General features: G+C 40.5%; 2 protein-coding genes across 15 annotated transcripts in view; one reads left to right on the plus strand and one right to left on the minus strand.

Annotated features, from left to right (window-relative positions):
* Window positions 1-3,058, plus strand: part of LOC112217344 (adhesion G-protein coupled receptor G6) — a 59,353-nt gene extending 56,295 nt beyond the window's left edge. For 13 of the 14 annotated variants that reach the window (XM_042300729.1, XM_042300731.1, XM_042300734.1 and 10 more), the window contains one exon: window positions 741-3,058. In XM_042300729.1, coding sequence (XP_042156663.1) covers window positions 741-931 — 191 coding nt within the window. In that variant the 3' untranslated portion in view covers window positions 932-3,058. The remainder of the gene's footprint in view (window positions 1-740) is intronic. The other variant, XM_042300737.1, reaches the window with a different exon arrangement.
* Window positions 3,059-12,567: 9,509 nt separating this feature from the next.
* LOC121839933 (endothelin-1-like) lies at window positions 12,568-27,196 on the minus strand. Its single transcript, XM_042300519.1, has 4 exons — window positions 26,955-27,196; window positions 15,357-15,525; window positions 13,367-13,495; window positions 12,568-13,258 (listed from the first exon to the last, which is right to left on the minus strand). The coding sequence occupies exons 1-4, from the start codon at window positions 27,118-27,120 to the stop codon at window positions 13,150-13,152; spliced, it is 573 nt and encodes a 190-aa protein (XP_042156453.1). The 5' UTR covers window positions 27,121-27,196; the 3' UTR covers window positions 12,568-13,149.
* Window positions 27,197-27,627: the final 431 nt, after the last annotated feature.

Genomic DNA, 27,627 nt, shown 5'->3' on the forward strand with positions numbered 1-27,627 from the left:
AAATGAGTGCCACATATTCAACCTACAATCATATATACACAATCATTGTATATAGATTTAGGGCCCAATTCAATCAGATCCGCTTTGATCCGCATCCGCATAACTGATGTTTTGATGGTGTCGGAGGTGGAACTGCATTAGAGCTGTCAAATCCACAAGCGGCTCCAGGCATTATACCTAAAGAGGACATTGCCATTGGCTGTACGGAGTTGCATTAAGAGAAATCTCATGCAGCCTTTTTAACAAGTTCGAACACTGGAATGTGAAATGTAATCTACACCTCGATAAGGCTGATAGAAATCCTTATAAATGAGTTTCATGATTTTTCAATTTGAGACAAATTATTTCTATATAGCCGACACTTTCTTGTTCTGAACTTCTACCGCGAGTGGGGCGGGCGTGGCTTCGTGACAATGGTCGCAAGAGCAGCTGCTCACCGATTTGACAGCTCCAACGCAGTTCCACCTCCGACACAGCCAAAACATCTGCTAATCGGGTGTCTGCTATCGCCGGTCAACGCTCGATCTGATTGAATCTAGGCCTAAGATCTACTTTGTGTATGTGTTCAGTGATGTGGTTTTCACTTGCTTATTTTTCAATTGTCTTTTGCCATTAGTTTTGTGCCATTGTGAGCTTAAGGAAAGAAAATAATGAAATGTACTGTGCACTATTGTTAAAGAGCACAAAGATCAGTGTGTTGTTTCTGAACCTTGACATTATCTCTCCTCACCTTTGGACAGGTAAAGGTTACTCCAACCAGACCAATCCTAAAAGTGTCTCCTTGGATGGTGAGGCCTCCTCTTCCTCCTCCTCCATCATCCCAGTGCACCAAGTCATTGACAAGGTCAAAGGTTACTGCTCGGCGCGCTCTGACAACTTCTACAAGAACATCATCATGTCGGACAGCTTCAGCCACAGCACCAAGTTCTAGACCACCCAGCACTTCTCTTCTTGTCCCTGCTTTTTCTGCTAGCCCCTAACCAGTGGTGATCTCCCCCAGTCCACAGTCTCACCCCAGGGTTGTAGCTTCCAGAGCAGCAGGGCTGTATTGTTTTTACTGTACAATATTTGACTTAATCAGCTGGTCCAGTCAGTGAGATGTACTGAAAAGGGAAGTGGGGAAATGCATAGTTCTGTAGAAAAGGGAAGGGCTACGCAGAGAATGGAGTTTGGGATTTACATACTGTGACATTAATCTTTAACTGGCTATGTGTTGTGTAAATATTTATGGTATATCTAATACGCCCCTTATAATTGATTCTCAGTTGGTGTTGCACATGCCTTGGGTTTTCAGTAGGGTCACCTTTCCTGTACAGAACTATCAACAATCGTAACTGTTCTGTTCTCATTCTGCAATCTGTAGAAATCCAGTATGAGCAACAGGGAAGCAAAATCCTCCAATCTGGACCAAATATTCAGGCTTAGGCCTATATTTCAAACCCAAAGACTACCAAACATGAGGGAGTTTTTAAAAGCTGTAGCATTGTCAATGTGTGCTGAAAAGGAACAGGTTGAGGTGTAGTTCTGGCTTTAGTCATCTATTTGTGAATCCTGTGTGTGTTTATTTTCTGGAAAGCAATGTTATGTTCCTTTACAGTGCCTTGCATGAGGAGGTTTTGCATAAAGTACTTTATCTTGGTCAGCGTACCAACATCATCATCACGACTATGTTATATTTGTCATGTATATATTTTTTAAACCTTCAGATGCTCTACTACTGAATAACACATGCAGAAATGGATGTCTGGTATTGGTCCATTCACTACTACTTAATTTTGGTCACTTCGATTTAGGACAACCTCTGTGGGTGATCTGTGTTTAAAGTGTCATTTAGTCTGACCCTTCTATGGATAGAGTTTACCAGAGCCATGTATTTACAATACATATATGGCTGTAGAGGTTACTAAACCCGCAGCCATTAAACTTAGATTTGGTAAGAGAGTTTCATAAACATTCCACATTGAATTGTTCCGCAGTACAGTAACTCACAACATACTGTAATGATTGAAAGGGGACGACAAAACACTGGCATTATTTGTTCATCCACGTTCATGCCAACATTTTAAAATGGCAACATGTTAATCTGCTCTTCCATGTTGCTTTAGTTAGCTTAATATGGTAGTCTTATTTCCCCACCAATAGGGGAACTGAATATATTGCATTATGTTAAATGTTGCTGTGTGAGCTGTTGTTGTTTGTGTTTGTGAAGCGATGGAACAATGTTGTTTAAAAGTGTCTTTATATTTATTTCTATAGAGCTTTTTGCATTTGTTATTCCTCTTGAATCCCCAGTTGATCAGGACTCTGGATAGATAGATATACTGTTTTTGGAAAGATGGACCTTGGTGGGCAAACAAAGCTTCGCTCTTGACCTGGGCAGGCGAATAGGGACAGTTATATTTTGGAAGCAGTCAGTGTTCTCAACTGTTCTTTTCCAGCATCAGGAAAATAATTGGAGCATCAATGAGAAATTCCCTCAGGGGTCAAATTTCAAGAGGTAATGTGGTGTTGAACAGATTTGGGGTCTTCATTTCAAGAACGTGGGGGGAAGGGATTACAGTGGGTTGAGATCGTAAGATGGAGTTCTCATCTTTACAATGAATTGGAAAATGACTGCTGGCATCATCTTTATACATATTTGAATAAGATATCCCAAAATACACATTTCCCAATGTTCAACAAAGTAGTTATCAACCTTTATCAAGTCATGTTATTTGTTATAGGCTATTATTTAGAGGTGCACATTGTTCTATCAATGCAGAGAGAATCCAGACATCATTTTCTCTGATTCATTTGTACATTTTCCTAATAACTAACTAATGTTTCCAGGACAAAGAGCTAGGAAATTACGATGGTTAGATCCAAACCGATATTGTACTTAGATGTATCACTGATTTAATATGGATGGTCTGGATCTATTTGAAAACATTCTCCAAACCCTGTTATTAGTTTTTCCACAACTTTTGTCAATAATATATTTTCTTGAAGCTGTCTCTGTATGTCTCAACACCATTGATGAATTGTGTTTCACCAATAAAGGCAATTAGAAGAACTGAAATGTAAGGTGACTCTAGCTAATTGTTTTAACGATGACCCTAATATACGGTCATATACAGAGCCTCGCAAAAGTATTCATCCCCCTTGGCGTTTTTCCTATTTTGTTGCATTACAACCTGTAATAGTTCTGCACGCTCAAGTTTTCTGTTTGTTTGTCTTCTTTCTTGTTCGTTTCACAATAAAAATATTTTGTATCTTGAAAGCGGTAGGAGTGTTGTGTAATTCAAATGATACAACCCCCCAAAATCCATTTTAATTCCAGGTTGTAAGGCAACAAAATAGGCAAAATGCCAAGGGGTGATTACTTTCGCAAGCCACTGTACATAGGTACCAGATTAACTTGATGCAAGCAAGACGTAACTACGAAAATGTAATTTATTTTGTCCTTTTTATATATTTTTTATTCCATCCTTTCTCCCGTTACTTTTACTGTCTGCCTCTTCTCTGCACAATCAACAAGTCTTTACAATATGGTTTACTCAGAAGATCCAATATATGGTTTGTTGCGTACAGTAAGGTATTTGGACAGTCACACATTTGTTGTTGTTTTGGCTCTGTACTCCAGCACTTTGGATTGGAAATGATACAATGACTGATGATAAAGTGCAGAATGACAGCTTTATTTTGAGAGTATTTTCATCCATATCAGGTGAACTATTTAGAAACTACAGCACTTTTTGTACATAGTCCCCCATTTTAGGGAACCAAATGTATTTGGACAAATTCACTTATGTGTCTATTCAAAATGAAGGTTTAGATATTAGTAACATACACTACTAAACTTTCATACATGTACATAAGTATGGGTGGCCTATAACTCTCCAGTTATCTGCCTGTTGTTCTGACTTGTTTTACAGTAGCTACCTAAGACTGGAGGGTGGCTCACGGAGAACAAACAACAATGACAAAAAGGCAGTCAACATTGTCGGGTTTTAAAATAGGTACCTAGAGCTATGGAAACATTTAGCCTTCCCCATTAATCTCAACCATAATTTTGCTCCTGTTTGATGCCAGGGCTCCTTGGCACAGACACTTTTATTGGCCTGCAGCAGCCCTGCCTACCCTTCTCTCATCCCCACCTCTCCTCCACAATGTGGAGACAGGGTTCACTCACAACAATTATCTGGAATGAATTCATTCCCCGACAACTTCAACTGGCTGTGTGGGAGTATGACGGTGTCTGTTCCTTCCCAGACATGGCACTGATGTGGTAGGGGCAGTCAGAGTCAACAAGGTATCAGCAGCCAAAAAACAGAATTGAAGAAAGGAACTCAGAGAAATGGAAGGGTAATTACACAACCAGATGATTGAGCCATTTAGAAACTCAGTCTGGCTAGACAGACAACGTTACTGGTTACACTGATCTGCAGGTCACATGTGCTACCCACCAAGGTTACTACAATTGTATGTACCGGTTGTAACATTCTATACATGCACTCCAAGATGTATTTATTTGGACGGTGAAGGTTAAACGTTTAATTTGGCTCTATACTCTTTGCATGTTGGATTGGAGATCCAATGTTTCACATGAGGCAACAGTACAGAATGTCACCTTTTATTTGAGGGTATTTTCATACATATCTGATTTACCATTTAGAAATGAATGCGCTTTGTGTATTTATTCCCCCCAGTTGAAGGTGTCAATAGTGTTTGGACAAATCCACTTAGGGACCGACTCTGACTTAGGAAATGTACGCCTTTCTTGCGTAAGCCTTTCCTATGCACCTCTCAGTTGGTCTTCAGACTTACCTTATGAAGGTGCATAACAGGCGTTGTAGGCGTGGTTCCGTTGCGCATGATAAATACTTTTAATGTGACTGCTGAAAACTCTCCCACTTGATTGCTAACAGATTTCCTTGTGTAGTTTTCATTCAAATAGGGTTTTCAGTACATTTATCTTAAGCCAACCCTTTATTAAATATGGTGCATCTCATACTTAAGTTCAAGGTCAGAATAGGCATAGAGAGAAAATTGAGTACAACTCGGGTTGAAATCGGCCCCTTATAGTGTATTCAATTTAGTCAAAAGTTGTATTTGGTCCCATATTGCTAGCACGCAATGACTACATCAAGCTTGTGACTCTTGTGGATGCTACTGTACCATGATTATGGATAATTCTGAATGGATTGTGAATAATGATGAGTGAGAAAGTTACTGAGGCATAAATATCATACCCCCCCCCAAAAAATGCTAACCTCCCCTGTTATTGGTAATGGTGAGAGGTTAGCATGTCTTGGGGGCGTGATCTTTGTGCATCTGTTTCATCATTATTCACGATTCATTATCCGTAATCATGTTGGCAACAATGATGTAGAAGTGTTCAGAAACATATTATATTCTTATTTACAATAAAAGTGACTCCAAAATGACACAATACATTATTTATCATTCATTACTATTGGGCGCAACATAATCCGAAACACAAGCAAAACAAACTGCAAATGTGATTTGTTTCAGGAAACTAGGCATATAATGCGCATCACTACTTCACAGGAGATGCATTTGAACTTAATTATTTTTTTCAATAAAAATGTGTTTTTTTTGGGCAGAAATACCTTCTGCAACATATGTACTTTCATATGCCTTAAAGCAAATCAATCAAATGTTATTGGTCACATACACATTTTTAGCAGATGTTATTGCGGGTGTAGCGAAGTGCTTGTGTTCCTTGTTCCAACAGTAGTATCTAACAATTCATAACAATACACACAAAACTAAAAGTGAAGAATGGAATTAAGAAATACATAAATACTAGGACGACTAATGTCGGAGTGGCATTGACTAAAATACATTAGATTAGAATACATTATGTACAAGTGGCTAGTGATTCCATGTCTATGTATATAGGGCGAGCAAGGTGGAATAACTGGCTGGTAGCAGGCTAGTGATGGCTATTTCACAGTATGATGGCCTTGAGATAGAAGCTGTTTTTCAGTCTCTCGGTCACAGCTTTGATCCACTTGTACTTACCTTGCCTTCTGGATGATAGCGGGGGAACAGGCCGTGGCTGTGGTGGTTGATGTCCTTGATGGTCTTTTTGGCCTTCCTGTGACATCGGGTGCTGTAGGTGTCCTGGAGGACAGGCAAGCAGACCGCACCACCCTCTGGAGAGCCCTGCGGTAACAAGCGGTGCAGTTTCCATACCAGGCAGTGATACAGCCCAACTGGATGCTCTCAATTGTGCAGCTGTAAATGTTTGTGAGGGTCTTAGGGTCCAAGACAAATTTCTTCAGCCTCCTGAAACGATGATTAAGTTGGAGGCGTGCGTGGCCACGCAGTCATCGGTGAACAGGGAGTACAGGAGGGGGCTGAGCACGCACCCTTGTGGGGACCCTGTGTTGAGGATCAGCGAAGTGGAGGTGTTGTTTCCTACCATCACCACCTGGGAGCGGCCCGTCAGGAAGTGGAAGAATTGTGTCAGGATTAAGCTGTCCTACTTTTTGCATTTCCGTCTTTTGTAACCTTGTTCGACCTCTATCCAGCATAGTATTATTCCAACACAAGATGCATTTCTGAAATCCTCAAGATGATAATATAACAACAAAGTGTGAATTGAATTGTCATTGGGATACAATTAGGACGATATTAATGGTGACCCAGTTTATTACCCTACTGTCCCAGTTCAATATATGCAAACTGAAAATATGATTCTGGCTAAGTATACACAAATGGGTGTGTAATGCCTCCTGTGAATATGATATAAACATTTGATATTTTTGTGTGATTAGGCTACATCTTGGGCAGTTCAGAAATGTATCATGTGTGGGGTTAAGTTTTTGGATAGATATCAAAAGATGTTAGAGAAGACCGAAAGTGAAAACGTTTTTCTGAATTCACCCTACTGCTTCCTGTTAGTAAGGGCTATATGAATGGCATTAATTGTCATTGAATGTTCCTCTGGTCGAGGAGACTGCATTCACAGTCAACGCTGTATACTGTACGTAGACTCAAATGGAAATGACCATGACAATTTAACATGGATCATCTGCGATACTTGGGCAATAAGGATGGAATCCAGCCCTTAATGTGCTTAATGCTCTGTGTTGGTGTTGTAAAATCACAATGAGAAAGGAATAATTTCCAGACAGTAAAATATAATTATCAGCTTAGCTGTCTCAAGAGAGGACATCACCGTAGTTCCTAAGGGTGAGCGATTGCTGTCTGGCTGCAGTACTGTGCAACATGATCATAAGTACTTGACATTTGGGCAGTGGAGTGTATTCATAGATTCCAAGGGAAGCCAACCTTCCCCAAAACATTTACCAAGAAAAATATATAAAAAGGTACAAAATAATTTATCTTTTGTCTCTCTGTGTTTCATATATTTCCTTCAATTCGCAAGAAGCTGAATATACAGTTGAAGTCGGAAGTTTACATACACCTTAGCCAAATACATTTAAACTCAGTTTTTCATAATTCCGGACATTTAATCCTAGTAAAAATTCCCTGTCTTAGGTCAGTTAGGATCACCAATGTATTTTAAGAATGTGAAATGTCAGAATAATAGTAGAGAGAATGATTTATTTCATCTTTTATTTCTTTCATCACATTCCCATTGGGTCAGTAGTTTACATACACTCAATTAGTATTTAGTAGCATTGCCTTTAAATTGTTAAACTTGGGTCAAATGTTTTGGGTAGCATTCCACAAGCTTCCCACAATAAGTTGGGTGAATTTTGGCCCGTTCCTCCGGACAGAGCTGGTGTTACTGAGTCAGATTTGTAGGCCTCCTTGCTCGCACACACTTTTTCAGTTCTGCTCACACATTTTCTATAGGATTGAGGTCAGGGCTTTGTGATGGCCACTCCAATACGTTGACTTCGTTGTCCTTAAGCCATTTTGCCGCAACTTTGGAAGTATGCTTGGGGTCATTGTCCATTTGGAAGACCCATTTGCGACCATGCTTTAACTTCCTGATTGATGTCTTAAGATGTTGCTTCAATATATCCACACAATTTTCCTCTCACATGATGGCATCTATTTTGTGAAGTGCACCAGTCCCTCCTGCAGCAATGCACCCCCACAACATGATGCTGCCACCCTCGTGCTTCACAGTTGGGATGGTGTTCTTCAGCTTGCAAGCCTCCTCCTTTTTCCTCCAAACATAACGATGGTCATTCTGGCCAAACAGTTCTATTTTGTTTCATCAGACTAGAGGACATTTATCCAAAAAGTACAATATTTGTCCCCATGTGCAGTTACAAACTGTAGTCTATCTTTTTTTATGGCAGTTTTGGAGCAGTGGCTTCTTCCTTGCTGAGCGGCCTTTCAGGTTATGTCGATGTAGGACTTGTTTTTACTGTGGATATAAATACTTTTGTACCTATTTCCTCCAGCATCTTCACTAGGTCCTTTGCTGTTGTTGACATGCCCTGACCTTAGAGATCCTTTTTATGTCTCTATTTGGTTTGGTCAGGGTGTGATTTGGGGTGGGTATTCTATGTTCTATTATTTGTATTTCTATGTTTTGGCCGGATAGGGTTCTCAATCAGGGATAGCTGTCTATCTTTGCCTCTGATTGAGAACCATACTTAGGTAGCCCTTTTCCCACCTGTCTTTGTGGGAGGTTGACTTTGTTTATGGCACATAGCCTTTAGCTTCACGGTTTGTTTTGTAGTGTTTATTGTTTTGTTCGGCATCTTTTCTAAATAAAATATTATGTACGCTCACCACGCTGCACCTTGGTCTACTTAATTCAACAGCCGTGACAGTTGTTCTGGGATTGTAGCCTACACTAAGTAAACATACACTTTATCTAGTCTTGGCCTATACCCTAATCTGACTTTAAAAGTGTCCAGATATTTGATAATTATTAGATGATGCTTACCCAGACACTTGTCTAAATTGAAGGGTTATGTGAAAGAAATGATATAACCACCCCCCAGCCACATCTAACTAAGTGGATCGGTCACTATTGTCTAGACATGTACACATGGAATGCAATAGAAGGCCGAGTCTTTTGTTTAGACATGTACTTAGTTAGCTAGTTAGCTAAACAATTAACCATAATTCCAACCTATAGCTACAGTACAAATGGATTGTCATAGCAAGCCACTATGTATGAAATTCTGTAATATGAATCTGCAGGTAGCTAAAGCTTAACCAACAAGGGTCAAGAATGTGTAGGTAACAACACATCTGGCCCAATGACCCTCAACACGGGGACCCCTCAGGGGTGCATGCTCAGTCCCTTCCTGTACTCCCTGTTCACTCATGACTGCATGGTCAGCCACACAACAGTGGTAGGCCTGACAATGATGAGACAGCCTACTGTATAAGGAGGAGGTCAGAGACCTGTCCGTGTGATGCCAGGATAACAACCTCTCCCTCAACGTGATCAAGACAAAGGAGATGATTGTGGACTACAGGAAAAGAGGACCGAGCACGCCCCCATTCTCATCAACTAGGCTGTAGTGTGGCAGGTTGAGAGCTTCCACATCACCAACAAACTATCATGGTCAAAACACACCATGACAGTCATGAAAAGGGCACGACAAAGCCTATTCCCCCTCAGGAGACTGAAAAGATTTGGCATGGGTCCTCAGATCCTCAAAAAGAATTACAGCTGCACCATCGAGAGCATGACTGGTTGCATCACTGCCTGGTATGGCAATGTGTCTGTACCTTTGTGTGTGTCTTTTCACAGTCCCCGTTGTTCCATAAGGTGCATTTTTACCAGTTTTTAAAATCTGATTCTACTGCTTGCATCCGTTACCTGATGTGGAATAGAGTTCCATGTAGTCATGGCTCTATGTAGTACTGTGCGCCTCCCAAAGTCTGTTCTGGACTTGCAGACTGTGAAGACACCTCTGGTGGCATGTGTGGTGGGGTATGCATGGGTGTCCGAGCTGTGCGCAAGTATTTTAAACAGACAGCTCGGTATGTTCAGTTTGTCATCACCTTTTAGAAAAACAAGTAATGATGAAGTCAATCTCTCTTCCACTTTGAGCCATGAGAGATTGACATGCATGCCATTAATGTTAGCTCTCCATGTACATTTAAGGGCCAGCCGTCCTGCCCTGTTCTGAGCCAACTGCAATTTTCTCTCGAAGTCCCTCTTTGTGGCACATGACCACACTACTGAACAGTAGTCTAGGTGTGACAAACCTGCCTTGTTGAAAGTGTTGTTAAGAAGGCAGAGCAGCGCTTTATTATGTAAAGACTTCTCCCCATCTTAGCTACTGTTATATCAATATGTTTTTTTTGTTTCGTGTTTTTTACCCCTTTTTCTCCCCAATTTTGTGGTATCCAATTGTTTTTAGTAGCTACTATCTTGTCTCATCGCTACAACTCCCGTACGGGCTCGGGAGAAAGGAAGGTTGAAAGTCATGCGTCCTCCGATACACAACCCAACCAAGCCGCACTGCTTCTTAACACAGCGTGCATCCAACCCGGAAGCCAGCCGCACCAATTTACTATCCAGGGTTACTCCAAGCAGTTTAGTCACCTCAACTTGCTCAATTTCCACATTATTCATTCCGAGATGTAGTGGAGGTTTAGGGTTTAGTGAATGATTTGTTCCAAATACAATGCTTTTAGTTTTGGAAATATTTAGGACTAACTTATTCCTTGCTACCCATTCCGAAACTAACTGCAGCTCTTTGTTAAGTGTTGCAGTCATTTCAGTTGCTGTAGTAGCTGACATGTATAGTGTTGAGTCATCCGCATAGATAGACACTCTGGCTTTACTCAAGGCATATGAATTGACAGGTTAAAGAGCAAACAAAGCATAGGTTGTAATACTGCGTTATAATGTATTTTTTGTATCTAAGGCCTGCATTTAAAGTCCTGAGTAGTCCTTTCTCTTCGTCTCTGAAGCACCTCTACGGGATCGGTGTCCCTAAAATGGGACGGTTGTTGCTAACGTGCGTTAATGTGACTAGATTGACGTTGTAAGTAACAGCCAACTTTCCGGGACATAGACATGTCTTATACGGGCAGATTTACAGTAGCTGTTACAGTGAAAAAATACCATTGTATTGTTTGAGCAGAGTGCACAACAACAAAATGCTTTTATCACGGCCTCTGGTTTGATATATTCACCTGTGAAGGTAAATAATGTATTCAGTAATCTTGCTCTGATTTGTCATCCTGAGGGTCCCAGAGATAAAAAGTAGCTTTGTTTTGTTTGATAAAATCTATTTTCATGTTAAAATGTAGGAACTGGATTCTACAGTTTGAACCCCTGCTGTCTCAGGACCTGAAGCATATCCTTGCTTCAGGTCCTGAGCAACAGGCAGTTAGATTTGGGCATATCATTTTAGGCAGAATTTTTTTTTAAAGGGTCCATCCTTAACTGGCATCACCTGCTAAACAACTCCCTGGCACTGCCAGCATAATATGCAAGTGATTTTATAACGCATTGTATTTTGTTAAGGTAACATTAACTTAAAATCGTTGCATTTTAAATGATTAATGCCTTTGCATTTATAACGGTGGAATATCCAAGAAATCTCGTATTGGAAAAGCTTTGGCCAATTTTGGTCTTATAAGAAGCAGATGTGAGTTCTAGTTTCACTTAAGCTCCCTGGGCACACTATATATCTGACCCTGAAGATCCATCTGTAATATATGGCCTGATGGGAACTGTCTACATGAGACATTTGTTTCCACCTCTCCATTTGTTCGATTTTCTGAAGGTACAGTATGTGTGAATTTTGTTCATGCAATACCTCTATTTTTCCAAGAAATTGTTCAAAAGAAAAGGAATTATCATGGTGCATTCAGATAAAATTGAGAGGCTTCTGCTTTATATGTTTGTTTATGTTGTGTGTAGAATTTGTCCTACTTGATTATCCTCATGGGTTGGATGTACCGCTTAGTCAAATACATTTAAACTCAGTTTTTCACAATTCCTGACATTTAATCCTAGTAAAAAAAACATTTTTTAGGTCAGTTAGGATCACCAATCTATTTTAAGAATGTGAAATGTCAGAATAATAGTAGAGAGAATGATTTATTTCAGCTTTTATTTCTTTCATCACATTCCCAGTGGGTCAGAAGTTTACATACACTCAATTAGTATTTAGTAGCATTGCCTTTAAATTGTTTAACTTGAGTCAAATGTTTCAGGTAGCCTTCCACAAGCTTCCCACAATAAATTGGGTGAATTTTGGCTCATTCCTACTAACAGAGCTGGTGTAACTGAGTCAGGTTTGTAGGCCTCCTTGCCCCCACAACATACTGCTGCCACCCCCATGCTTCACGGTTGGGATGGTGTTCTTCAGCTTGCAAGCATCCCCCCTTTTCCTCCAAACATAACGATGGTCATTATGGCCAAACAGTTCTATTTTGTTTCATCAGACCAGAGGACATTTCTCCAAAAAGTGCAATCTTTGTCCCCATGTGCAGTTGCAAACCGTAGTCTGGATTTTTTTTATGGTGGTTTTGGAGCAGTGGTTTCTTCCTTGCTAAACAATTGTTGGAAAAATGACTTGTGTCATGCACAAAGTAGATGTCCTAACTGACTTGCCAAAACTATAGTTTGTTAACAAGAAGTTTGTAGAGTGGTTGAAAAATGAGTTTTAATGACACCAACCTAAGTGTCTGTAAAATTCTGACTTCAACTGTAAATGTTTTACTTTTGGCTATATTGTACAATAACCCACCTGTCCTAGATCACACAGTTTATTTCCTGTCAGGCTTGGCATATAACTCACTGTGAAGAACAACGAACAGCATTGCTTTGCATCTACGGCATGTACATCTTTCACTTTCAAACTTCATGACAGAAAACATGTCCAATGGATGTAAGTGGTCAAAACATGTTAAAATGACAGATACTTTTGACAGAGATACAAGACATTTACATTTACTCTCTTAATACTGATAATTTCTGCATTAATGTAACAATATCTGATTTCAAAATGATGTACGTACTGTATGTTGTAAAGTGGAAATATTTATGTACAGCAATAAAAATCATTCAAAAATTATTCACAATGACAAAAAGAAGGCAAAGTTACAACATAATTTCATAAATACATTTCAGACACAGGCCACCATTGTACAATGTTCTTTTGCATCGTATTGTAAAAGAGACCAATGAAAGTGGATGACACATGGAACGAGGGTGATGTCCATTCTCTCCTTTCAGGTTTCTTGAATTAGTGTTTGTTGGTTCCTTTCATCCGAGATTCCAGCCTTATATCTCTTCTTAAACTTTGTCGCAAACTTCCTCTTGACCAAATCATTTTCACCTCTATGGAAATTAGGACAACAATGACAATTTAAACTCCTTTCCTCCCAACACTTGACATGGCATAGCAATGATATTAACCCACTTGAAATGTGAATCAAGAACACTTACTCTTTGAGTGTACGCAAGGCAGAGCAGAAGTGACGACACTCCAAGTCATTTCTCTCCGTGCAGAAGCACCGTCCCACCTCTCTCCTCAGTCGAACAGGGAAAGAGCCCACTCCATATGGCACTATCTGACTAGAGACAGAGTTAGGGGATTGATGAGCACATTTTGTACATGGAAGGATTAACAATCTCTTTGAATTGAATGGATGTGTTTCTTAACCTACAAAGGGAACTCAGTGTTTTGTTTTATTTTATCACAGCACAGGATGTCTGGAATTTTATCTTCAAGCAGTCATAATAGCTCAATATCCTATCACTATTGGCACTCACAAAATGCTTTTACAGAACCAATTAAGCAGTTACCATGTACTGTATACAACCGCATGACCCTGAAAAGCTGGGCAAACACTGGTGTCTAATGAGCCTCGAGGGTATAATGTACTAAACCTGCCTTACAGGACACAGAGAGGACGGCAGTCTGTAATAACACATTTATATCTCCTGAAGCTGCTCTTTCATTGCTCTGGGAATGAACCTTTATCCTGATGCCAACCAGAGCATGTCTGCCTGCCCACCATTATGGCTCGATGCCCATCTCATGCCTGGAACATGTTAACAAGACCATGCACACCGTAAAATGATTCCAGATGCCATGCACGGCTCAAAGCATCCCCATCAAACAGGGTCACCTCCTCCCTGTGTTCTCCACACACCATCACACACATGCACTCATCCCTCGCACGCTGACATACGGTCGGTCGGTAGGTCAGTCAGTCGGTAGGTCGGTTGGTCTGTCAGAGCAGCCTGCTCTTTAAACACCAACACATCTGCATTCCATACTGTGTTTTTGGCAGCTGTTGAAAGGTGACCCTTTCTTTTCTCATCTCTTTCTCCCCGTTGTAGTTTTTTGGACGGTGAATGCCTGTCTCTATGACTGCCAGTAAATGTCCTCAAATTTTTAGGAACTGTGACCTGTCGTAGTTGCTAGAGTTGGCGTTGGAAGTAGATCACTTGAGTCAACAGAATTTAATAGAAACCACACATGAGTTTCATAAGACCCTATGCTAATTTTGGAAATGAATGGTTATTTGTGAACTTTAATATGAAATGTAACATCAGTTCCTAACTGCCGATATCCACCCCTTTGTTTTAATAATGTTTGGTAGGCGGACGTGTGGTATTACCAATGATATGATAATGGCAACAACAAGGGATTACATAATTGCATACTACTACTGTGATTCCATGTTTAAACATAGCATAGTACCTAAAATGTATAGGCCTTAGTCTTTAGTAGCTGTTTTTGGCTAACCATGGGGAAGTACATCGTAGTGGCAAACTTATAGAAACCTGGTACTTCCAGAACACATATGAAAGCTCTTTTGGGGGAAACAAGGAATTAACAAGAGGACAGATGCCCTAACCACTGCTCCAACTAATTGGATGTGGGATATTTGGGTCAGGAGGTATGTTCAGATCCATCTTATTGTAGGTTGACTGTAGTAAATGTTGAAGAGTTACACTACTTGTTTTTGAAAAATGTGAGTAGATATCTTTATTTATGTTACACAAGAAGCTTCAGCAGAAAATAATTGAGAGACAGTCTAAGTTGATGATAAACAGTAGCTGCCTCTTCTTTTAAATGAAATCCTTGACACTTTGTGGTTTTGAGATTTACAGAGTACCACAAATCATCCAGCTCCTTACACCCTGATGTGATAATGAAACGCAAAAAAACCAACCCTGTGGCTTCTCATTGCGCTGTCACAACACACCATGGTGCAATACAAAAATCTGATACAGCATGAGAACTTATCATTCAAATGTTACGCATTTCCACCTTTTCAATCCACCAAAACTATGTATAGATGTATCTCTGATTTCACAACACAGAGATGTGCCTTCAGGATCTTTCTAGCTATGGTATGTTTATGGGGGGTGAATTCCAGTTGTGTTGTGTGATGTTCCTGTGTGAGTGTCTCGACGGACTCACCCAGGAGTGTTGACCCAGACGATGCCGATGTGGCAGAAGTACACACATTCTTTATCCTTCAGGTTCTCACAGGAACAACGCTTCTCCCGCCGAAGGGGCCTGTGGTTAAGCAGCTTCACGGGGCCCTCCTCTGAACCAGTCCCAGGGATGGAGGTGGAGTCTGAGTATGCTGGGAGGATGAGAAAACACATGAATAAAGTGTTATATCAAGATAACACACACTAATGAACCTTTTACAAGGACATAGGGTACAGAATTGTGAGATTGCGGTCTCTCCATTTGTATTCGTTTCTGAAGAACAGTGTGTACTGTAGCTCATTTGGCACTGCTAATGCTGTTATAATCGTGACACATCAATCCTATTATGTGCTTCTCATAAGGGCCAATAGTCTATAAAACAATTCACTTATTGAGTGTCCTCCAGCCCACTCAGAGTCTATAGGCCATCTTACTGCCACTGGGCTACACCTGGCAACAGACAGCGTTTTATCCAGCCCTCAGAAAGACACTGATCATCACTGGTTAGACATTTGATGTCAGTCAGACACACAGTTGAAGTCGGAAGTTTACATACACCTTAGCCAAATACATTTAACCTCTTGTTCATAATTCCTTACATTTAACCCTAGTAAAAATTCCCTGTTTTAGGTCAGTTAGGATCACCACTTTATTTTAAGAATGTGAAATGTCAGAATAATAGTAGAGATAATTGAAGTGCTTTGAGAGACTAGTCAAGGACCATATCACCTCCACCCTACCTGACACCCTAGACCCACTCCAATTTGCTTACCGCCCAAATAGGTCCACAGACGATGCAATCTCAACCACACTGCACACTGCCCTAACCCATCTGGACAAGAGGAATACCTATGTGAGAATGCTGTTCATCGACTACAGCTCGGCATTCAACACCATAGTACCCTCCAAGCTCGTCATCAAGCTCGAGACCCTGGGTCTCGACCCCGCCCTGTGCAACTGGGTACTGGACTTCCTGACGGGCCGCCCCCAGGTGGTGAGGGTAGGCAACAACATCTCCTCCCCGCTGATCCTCAACACTGGGGCCCCACAAGGGTGCGTTCTGAGCCCTCTCCTGTACTCCCTGTTCACCCACGACTGCGTGGCCACGCACGCCTCCAACTCAATCATCAAGTTTGCGGACGACACAACAGTGGTAGGCTTGATTACCAACAACGACGAGACGGCCTACAGGGAGGAGGTGAGTGCCCTCGGAGTGTGGTGTCAGGAAAATAAACTCACACTCAACGTCAACAAAACTAAGGAGATGATTGTGGACTTCAGGAAACAGCAGAGGGAACACCCCCCTATCCACATCGATGGAACAGTAGTGGAGAGGGTAGCAAGTTTTAAGTTCCTCGGCGTACACATCACAGACAAACTGAATTGGTCCATTCACACAGACAGCATAGTGAAGAAGGCGCAGCAGCGCCTCTTCAACCTCAGGAGGCTGAAGAAATTTGGCTTGTCACCAAAAGCACTCACAAACTTCTACAGATGCACAATCGATAGCATCCTGGCGGGCTGTATCACCGCCTGGTACGGCAACTGCTCCGCCCTCAACCGTAAGGCTCTCCAGAGGGTAGTGAGGTCTGCACAACGCATCACCGGGGGCAAACTACCTGCCCTCCAGGACACCTACACCACCTGATGTTACAGGAAGGCCATAAAGATCATCAAGGACATCAACCACCCGAGCCACTGCCTGTTCACCCCGCTATCATCCAGAAGGCGAGGTCAGTACAGGTGCATCAAAGCTGGGACCGAGAGACTGAAAAACAGCTTCTATCTCAAGGCCATCAGACTGTTAAACAGCCACCACTAACATTGAGTGGCTGCTGCCAACACACTGACATTGACACTGACTCAACTCCAGCCACTTTAATAATGGGAATTGATGGGAAATGATGTAAAATACATCACTAGCCACTTTAAACAATGCTACCTTATATAATGTTACTTACCCTACATTATTCATCTCATATGCATACGTATATACTGTACTCTATATCATCGACTGCATCCTTATGTAATACATGTATCACTAGCCACTTTAACTATGCCACTTTGTTTACATACTCATCTCATATGTATATACTGTACTCGATACCATCTACTGTATCTTGCCTATGCTGCTCTGTACCATCACTCATTCATATATCCTTATGTACATATTCTTTATCCCCTTACACTGTGTATAAGACAGTAGTTTTGGAATTGTTAGTTAGATTACTTGTTGGTTATTACTGCATTGTCGGAACTAGAAGCACAAGCATTTCGCTACACTCGCATTAACATCTGCTAACCATGTGTATGTGACAAATAAAATTGGATTTGATTTGATTTGATTTGATAATTATTTATTTCAGCTTTTATTTCTTTCATCACATTCCCAGTGGGTCAGAGGTTTACATACACTCAATTAGTATTTGGTAGCATTGCCTTTAAATTGTTTAACTTCTGACCCACTGGCCAAATTGTTTAATGTTTCAGGTAGCCATCCACACGCTTCCCACAATAAGTTGGATGAATTTTGACCCACTCCTCCTGACAGAGCTGGTGTAACTGAGTCATGTTTGTAGGCCTCCTTGCTTGCACACACATTTTTTAGTTCTGCCCACAAATGTTTTATAGGATTGAGGTCAGGGCTTTGTGATGGCCACTCCAATACCTTGACTTTGCTGTCATTAAGCCATTTTGCCACACCTTTGGAAGTATGCTTGTCCATTTGGAAGATGCATTTGTGACCAAGCTTTAAATTCCTGAGTGATGTCTTGAGATGTTGCTTCAATATATCCACAAACATTTGCATCCTCATGATACCATCTATTTTGTGAAGTGCACCAGTCCCTCCTGCAGCAAAGCATCCCCCACAACATGATGCGGCTACCCCTGTGCTTCACGGTTGGGATGGTCTTCTTCGGCTTGCATGCCTCCCCCTTTCTCCACCAAACATAACAATGGTCATTATGGCCAAATAGTTATATTTTTGTTTCATCAGACCAGAGGACATTTCTCCAAAAAGTACGACCTTTGTCCCCATGTGCAGTTGCCAACCAACTTTTTTTATGGCGGTTTTGGAGCAGTGGTTTCTTCCTTGCTGAGCGGCCTTTCAGGTTATGTCGATATAGGACTTGTTTTACTGTGGATATAGATACTTTTCCTCCAGCATCTTCACAATGTCCTTTGCTGTTGTTCTGGGATTGATTTGCACTTTTCGCACCAAAGTACGTTCATCTCTAGGAGACAGAACGCGTCTCCTTCCTTCCTGAGCGGTATGACGGCTGCGTGGCCCCATGGTGTTTATACTTGCATACTATTGTTTGTACAGATGAACGTGGTACCTTCAGGTGTTTGGAAATTGCTCCCAAGGATGACCCAGACTTATGGAGATCTACAATGTTTTTTTGAGGTCTTGGCTGATTTCTTTTGATTTCCCCCTGATGTCAAGCAAAGAGGCACTGAGTTTGAAGGAAGGCATTGAAATACATCCACAGGTACACCTCCAATTGACTGAAATGATGTAAATTAGCCTATCAGAAGCTTCTAAAGAATTGAAATTTCAAGCTGTATAAAGGCACAGTCAACTTAGTGTATGTAAACTTCTGACCCACTGGAATTGTGATACAGTGAATTATACGTGAAATAATCTGTCTGTAAACAATTGTTGGAAAAATTACTTGTGTTATGGGCAAAGTAGATGTCCTAACCGACTTGCCAAAACTATAGTTTGTTAACAAGAAATTTGTGGAGTGGTTGAAAAATGAGTTTTAATGACTCCAATCTAAGTGTATGTAAACTTCCCACTTCAACTGTATTATTACAGTCTGATAGCCCAGATGAAGTCTAGATTAGTTTGCCACCTGTCCAGTATAGACAGGGATTTTTTTCTGACAGTGACACTGTCTCCACATAGCTACGTTCTTATGTTTCCCCCATCTAACCCTGACATATTTCTTACACTTTATATTTTATTTTGTCAATTTTATCAAACTGTTACACCCTGTAAAGGTCAATAGTTTAATAAAATGTGCTATAAAGCTCATGTGGTGGAGAATCCCAAGTGCCATGTGGATTTGGATTTAAAGCACTCCAATGAATCAGTGGCCAACCGCATTGTACCCTGCATGTTCCTTGCAAGTTCATGCAGTGCATTCAGGCGTCAGTTGGGGCAAGCCACGAGTGCAGCTTCTAATAATTCGGTTGGGGTTTGACTTTTTATCACTTGAAGGAAACCAGATTTCCCTTGTACACCCAAGCAGTCCTCTTCAGCTCTTTATCATCAAGTCTCAGGGAAAATGCCCCAACAGAAATTCTGATCATACAGGTGTCCAGTGATTTATGTAAGTAGCTTTGACTGATGCAAATAGCTAAAGGTAAATAATCTTTTGATCAGGGAGCTGTTTTAATGGTGGATTTCTTGCTTTAGACTTTTATCAAGGAAATTAAAGGTTGGGGTCTTACAGACTCCGCGCCAAACAGACGCCTGGACCATGGATTATACTGTATTGGCATTTTCTATAAAAATGTTACACTACAAACCTTGCGTGCCTCCTGAGATGACATTTTATTTAGTGACCTATTTGGAGAAGTGAGAGTTCATTGCTTTAGCGGTTCAGGAGTTGATTGCCAAAGTCATCCATGAGATTACTATTTAATCCATACCAACCCATTAAGTGATAAACGGTCTCCGGCAGAATGTTGAGGCAACACTGTCAGAGCCCCTGGCCCTGTTTTTACAAGATTAGTTCTGGATCTAACGTTATGAACTACCACAGATTATATCCCCAGTAATCCTGTATATATACAGTGCCTTCAGAAAATATCCCCCCCATGAATGAGCAGTTAGATACCTTCTGTAAAGGTGCTACCTTTATCAGCATCATAAAAGCTGATTGTATTTCAACCACATAAAATATGCATCCAAGAAGAACTGAAATCTGATCAGAAACATGTTGGGTCGTTTTCACAGCTTTCCATACTGAACAAAAATATAAACGCAACATGCAAAAAGTTCAACGATTTTGCTGAGTTACAGTACATAGAAGGAAATCTGTCAAATTAAATAAATTCATTATCCTCTAATCTATGGATTTCACATGACTTGGCAGGGGCCCGGCCTTGGGTGGGCCTGGGACGGCATAGGCCCACCCACTTGGGAGCCAGGTCCACCCATTGCGGAGCCAGGCCCAGCCAATCCAAATGAGTTTTTCCCGACAAAAGTAATTATTACAGACAAAAATACTCCTCAGCGCCCCACTCCCCCTTCTCAGATGATCCCGCAGGTGAAGAAGCCGAATGTGGAGGTCCTGTGCTGGTGTGGTTACACGTGGTCTGCAGTTGTGAGGCCGGTTTGATGTACTACCAAATTCTCTAAAACAACTTTAGAGGCGGCTTATGGTACGGAAATTAACATTCTGGCAACAGCTCTGTTGGACATTCCTGCAGTCAGAATGCTAATTGCACACTCCCTCAAAACTTGAGACGTGTGGCATTGTGTTGTGTAACAAAACCGCACATTTTAGAGTCTCCTTTTATTGTCCCCAGCACAATATGCACCTGTTTAATCAGCTTCTTGATATGTCACATCTTCAGGTGGATGGATTATTTTGGCAAAGGAGAAATGCTCACCAACAGGGATGTAAACAAATTTGTGTTCAATTTTTTTTGAGAAAAAGGCTTTTCGTGTGTATGGACAATTTCTGGGATCTTTTATTTCAGCTCATGAAAAATTACATTTTTAGTTAGTATATTTCCTTCCAACCATTAAATCTGATGTCATTTGGATTTTTTAAAACAAAATCTTCCCAGTTTTTTGGTTTGTTGTTGCATTTTCTCCCCAGTCCCTAAACATCTTTGCTCTGCGAAAGAAGCAGAGATGACAGAGAAAACTTTACTGATGTCAGCTAGATTGAAGCATTAATTCTATCGACTTATGACATAATTGGTGAGCAAGGGTTTATTTAGTCTTCTAGGGCAACATAATGACTGTAGAGAAATTGCATCTATTTATAGACAAGTTGACAAACAAACAGCCTACCAAACTGTCTTAAATTCTAAATAGAAACATATCTTATTGATATATCCTGAACCCCCTGTCAAAACATAATTCCACTGACCTGTGCACCACTAGTATTTAACATGAGTCTTTAATAACTACTATCATTAGTCTCTGTACCCCACACAAACAATTATCTGCAAGGTCCCCGTGATTTTCAAACACAGATTTAACCACAAAGACCAGGGAGGTTTTCCAATGCCTCGCAAAGAAGGGCACCTACTGGTAGATGGGTAAAAAAAATAAACAAAAGCAGACAGTGAATATCCATTTAAGCATGGTGAAGTTATTCATTACACTTTGGATGGTGTATCAATACACCGAGTCACTACAAAGATACAGGTGTCCTTCCTAATTCAGTTGCTGGAGAGGAAGGAAACCACCCAGGGATTTCGCAATAAGGTCAATAGTGACTTTAAAACGGTTACATAGTTTAATGGCTGTGATAGGAGAAAACTGAGGATGGATCAACAACATTGTAGTTACTCCACAATACTAACCTAGCTGACAGAGTTGTTCTGAATATAAAGTGTTATTTTTTGTGAAAATCCAATATAACACATTACTGAGTATTATTCTCCATATTTTCAAGCATAGTGGTGGCCGCATCATGTTATGGGTATTCTTGTAATCGTTAAGGACTGGGGAATTTTCCAAGATGAAAAATAAACAGAATGGAGCTAAGCACAGGCAAAATCCGAGAGGAAAACCTGCTTCAGTCTGCCTTCCACCAGACATTGGGAGATGAATTCCCCTTTCAGCAGGACAATAACCTAACACACAAGGCCAAATCTACAATGGCGTTACTTACCAAGAAGACAGTAAATGTTTGTGAGTGTCCGAGTTGCAGTTTTGACTTAAATCTACTTGAACATCTATGACAAGATCTGGAAATGGTTCTCTAGCAATGATCAAAAACCAATTTGACAGAGCTTGGAGAATTTTGAAAAGAACAATGAGCAAATGTTGCACAATCCAGGTGTGGAAAACTCTTAGAGACATAAACAGAAAGACTGACATCTGTAATCGCTGCCAAAGATGCTTCTACAAAATACTTACGTAAATTAGATACAGTTGAAGTCGGAAGTCATTAAAACTTGTTTTTCAACCACTCCACAAATGTCTTGTTAACAAACTATAGTTTTAGGACATTTATCGGTTAGGACATTTATTTTGTGCATGACACAAGTAATTTTCCCCAATTTTTTTTACAGACAAATTATTTCACTTATAATTCACTGTATCACAATTCCAATTGGTCAGAAGTTTACATACACTAAGCTGACTGTGCCTTTAAAAATCCTGGAAAATCCAGAACATGATGTCATGGCTTTAGAAGATTCTGATAGGCTAATTGACATCATTTCAGTCAATTGGAGGTGTACCTGTGGATGTATTTCAAGGCCTACCTTCAAACTCGGTGCCTCTTTGCTTGACATCATAGGAAAATCAAAAGAAATCAGCCAAGACCTCAGAAAAAAACATTGTAGACCTCCACAAGTCTGGTTCATCCTTGGGAGCAATTTCCAAATGCCTGAAGGTACCACGTTCATCTTTACAAACAATAGTATGCAAGTATAAACACCATGGGACTACGCAGCCGTCATACCGCTCAGGAAGACTATGCGTTCTGTCTCCTAGAGATGAACGTACTTTGGTGTAAAAAGTGCAAATCAATCCCAGAACAACAGCAAAGGACCTTGTGAAGATGCTGGAAGAAACAGGTACAAAAGTATCTATATCCACAGTAAAACGAGTCCTATATCAACAAAACCTGAAAGGCCGCTCAGCAAGGAAGAAACCACTGCTCCAAAACCGCCATAAAAAATCCAGACTACAGTTTGCAACTGCACATTGGGACAAAGATCATATTTTTTGGAGAAATGTCCTCTGGTCTGATGAAACAAAAATAGAACTGTTTGGCCATAATGACCATTATATTGAAGCAACATATCAAGACATCAGTCAGGAAGTTAAAGCTTGGTTGCAAATGGGTCTTCCAAATGGACAATGACGCCAAGCATACTTCCAAAGTTGTGGAAAAATGGCTTAAGGACAGCAAAGTCAAGGTATTGGAGTGGCCATCACAAAGCCCTGACCTCAATCCCATAGAAAGTTTGTGGGCAGAACTGAAAAATGCGTGTGCTAGCAAGGAGGCCTACAAACCTGACTCAGTTACACCAGCTCTGTCCGGAGGAATGGGGCAAAATTCACCCAACTTAATGTGTGAAGCTTATGAAAGGCTACCCGAAACGTTTGACCCAAGTTAAACAATTTAAAGGCAATGCTACCAAATGTTAATTGAGTGTATGTAAACTTCTGACCCACTGGGAATGTGATGAAAGAAATTAAAGTTGAAATAAATCACTCTCTCCTATTATTCAGACATTGCACGTTCTTAAAATAAAGTGGTGATCCTAACTGACCTAAAACAGGGAATTTTTACAAGGATTAAATGTCAGGCATTGTGAAAAACTGAGTTTTTAAATGTATTTGGCTAAGGTGTATGTAAACTTCTGACTTCAACTGTATATCTGTGTTTCATTTTCAATAAATGTGCGAGCATATCTAAAAACAAGTTTTATTTTTGTCATTATGGGGTATTGTGTGTAGAAGACTGTCCCAGAACAACATGTGGAATCATTCAAGGGGTATGAATACTTTCTCAATGCACTGTATATGGTACAATACAATATATGGGTGGCATGTTACCACAAGCAACAGTTTTGCTGTGTATAATAGCTTGTATGGATCCCAGACATTGCTGAACTAACCAATGTTGAACTCTTATTATCATATATCAGAAACAATAAACCATAGTGTACTTTAACAACACCCATAACACAGGACATAGTTTTTAAGAAGTATCTATCTAATAAAATCCACAATAATAATCCATGTTTAATTTGTGTTTTAATTTCATTTATTTTATTTGCCTTAATAAAGTCTTGACCTTGATAAATAGTCTACGGTTTCTAAGGTTTCCTTCTCCATACAATTAGGATTGACGTTAATGGAACATGTTTTTCCTGGTTCAGATCAATGGGGTGCGGTTAAATCTCAGCCCACCACCAGAGCTGAATCCCTGTTTCCTCCAGCTAAAGCCCTCTAAACCAGTGAGGTGTTGCCTGGGGTTCTCCATTATAAAACTGTATGCTCTATGGTTCTGAAGGGAATTTGCAGCAGCAACACATGACATAGAAGTATTCAGACCCAAAGAGCAGTAAATATATTTGTAATATTATGCTGGTTGACTAGTCCAAATTCCTCGAAAGCACAATGTAAAAACAGCCCCAGTGTGAACACTTGTTGCATTGTATCTTCTGATTTAGAGACATCGAGGTAGAGTACTTATCTCTACATAGCTAACCCTTACTTTTGTTTGTGTCCTGACCTAAATGTATACCTTTTGTCCTTATTTGATCGAGGAGTACATAGCTAGATATTTTGAACTTGTCCCTCAGATTTAAAAAAGAAAAAAGAAAAAAAAGGCTATTTATCAACCCATTATAATAAGCATCAGATGTCTGACTGCCAAAACTACGTGGTTTAGGATTCTTCATGGATAACCAATATGCAGTTTATCAAAAACACACTCATTTAGAATGTCCTGCAGCCCAATAACAGGTCACAATAACATTTTGTTTGGTTGATACATGTACTCATATTGTAGATATGTTAGATTAAACAACAACAAAAAATCTATTTCATGTCATGAGAATTGTAGAAGCTGTAATTGATAGCTTATCTGTAAGCCATTTGATTCAATTCAGCCCACCACCAGAGCTGAATCCCCTTTCCTGCAGCTAAAGCCTTCTACACTGAGGTGGGGTGTTGCCTGGGGATCTCTGTTATAGAACTGACGTATGGTCTGTGGTTCCTAAGGGAATGTGCAGCACACATGGTCAGCAACACACGACAAAGAAATATTCAGACCAAAATAACAGTATCTTTTTTATATTGGGCTGAATGAGTTGTCCAAATTCCTGAAAAGTACTGCATGATGTAATGCAACAGTCCCATTGTGAACACCTGTTGCATTGTATCTTTTGATATTACAAATCTCGAGATATCTATAGAAATAGTATACATCTATAGAGAGTACGTATCTAGATAGTTACATCTTACCTTCATTTGTGTCCGGACCTAAACATATCAGTTTTGTCCTTCTTCGATCAAGGAGAACGTAGCTAGGTGGATTGAACTTTTCCCTCAGATTCATAAGCATCAGATGTCTGGCTACCACAACGGCAGAGTGGTTTAGAATTCTTCATGTATCAAAAACACACTCATTTAAAATGTCCTGCAGACCAATACTAGCAGGTCACACAATCAAATGTTGTCTGGTTGATGAACATAGTCCTATTGAGGATATGTTAGATTAAAGTAAAATGTTATGTAATGAGAAATGTGGAAGTTGTGATTGACGGTTTATCTGTGAGCCATTTTATTAATTTACTTGACCTTATCTTACCAGGTAAATTGATAAAGCAACAACCTGGGAAAATGCTATAGGGAAATTGAAGGAGTTGCCAACTGGAATGTGGAGGTGTTAAAGTGTCCTTGAAGTTTAAGTGCAAGGTTGGAAAACAAATCAGAACACTATGGTTTACATTAGCTGGCATCTAACTCTTATGGTCCAGAACACAAGCCTCAAGAATAGATAAGGCCTTTGGGTGGTCAGAATCTCCACATTTCTCCCTTTTATATGTACATATATGGTACAATTCTAACGTGGGATGCTGCTTTGCTTATACTGTAGTTTCAAGTATATGTACATTTCATCCATTGGAGTTTTTTCCTATTTTTACACTTTATTCTTTAAGCAGATGCTCTGATCCAGAGGGACTTACAGTGAGTCACACCGGGCCCCCGTGTCAATTGAAATCACAACCATGGCATTGCAAGCACTATGCTCTACCAACTGAGCCACGCAGGACCATGTTTTGATACTTGTAATATATAACACTCTCCTCATTCGACAACAGCACACTAATTAGATCAGCTCACAACATTGCATCAGCAGCAAAGATTACGTCAGAGGTCATTTTTATGCAAACAATTTCTTTTTAATCTCATACAGAATAGTGTGACTCTTGAGCAGGGGATGCAGACATCTCCTTCATAACAACCGTAGTAAAAATGATATAAAATGGGCTTGTTTTGTTCCCAAGTAGATTCAATAAATCAACTTAACACACTGCTCCTTTGAATAACATATCAAAACAGACAGGGATAAAAGCACACAGTCAAAGCTGACAGTTGACCCTGGCATCAGCTCAAAGGCATGACCAACGTGAGCTCTCTCAATCACTTACTACATGTTATCTCTATTAAACCACAGCTCAGGTGCAACAAGTATACCCCGCAGGATAGTAAAGCACACTTTATGCCAGTTAAAACAAAACGTGCAAGCTTCTCATTCAGTCTCAATAATCGCTGTAAATAAGAATTTGTTCTTTTAACTGACTTGCCTAGTTAAATAAAACATAACTAAAATAACAAAGTAGGAGAAAGGTCTTTACCTTCATGCTCCAGTATCAAAACCAAAGTAGTGGTCAAGAAGTAAAAAGTGGTGAGATCCATTATTCTGTTCCAATGTTCCAAACAGCTGTGAGTACAAACAGATCCAAATTCAAAAATAGGAGTGACAATATTTCCAGAAGCAGGGACCAGTGAGAAGTGAAGCATGGAGAGGTTCTACAGTCAGTCCCAGGCACTGGTCTGGAGCAGCAGCACCTCAGACACCAGCACACCCTCTCTTCCTCCTCCCCAAATTCAGTCTCTGTCACTACTTCTGCCTCTCCTCTCCCCCACAGTCCCACACATGGACAACAGCCCTACACTTGTGTGTGTATGTGTGTGTGTGTGCGTGCAGCGATACACTGCACTAAGTGTACATCTCTGCTATGTGCTGCAGGCCTGCCTTTTACTGATAACATACAGCAGGAAAGAGCTGCCTTGAGAGAGGATTGTTTCTGACCACATACCGAAAGGTGTGCTGAAGGTGTTGTCACAGGGCCAAGCCGGTTGGGATTAGAATAGAGCACTGTGGTGAATCCAGCACCATAGCACAAGGAAAGCAGATGTTTTAGTGGGAAGAGAACTGGGGAATAATTGGTTGTCAGATTCCCAGCAGGCAGTGGATTTTGAGGATATGTTTGGCATAGAGAGGTCTAAAGAACAAGTCCATGGAGC

The sequence above is a fragment of the Oncorhynchus tshawytscha genome, linkage group LG18 (assembly GCF_018296145.1).
Source record: "Oncorhynchus tshawytscha isolate Ot180627B linkage group LG18, Otsh_v2.0, whole genome shotgun sequence".
In the NCBI taxonomy this organism is placed as follows: Eukaryota; Metazoa; Chordata; class Actinopteri; order Salmoniformes; family Salmonidae; genus Oncorhynchus; species Oncorhynchus tshawytscha.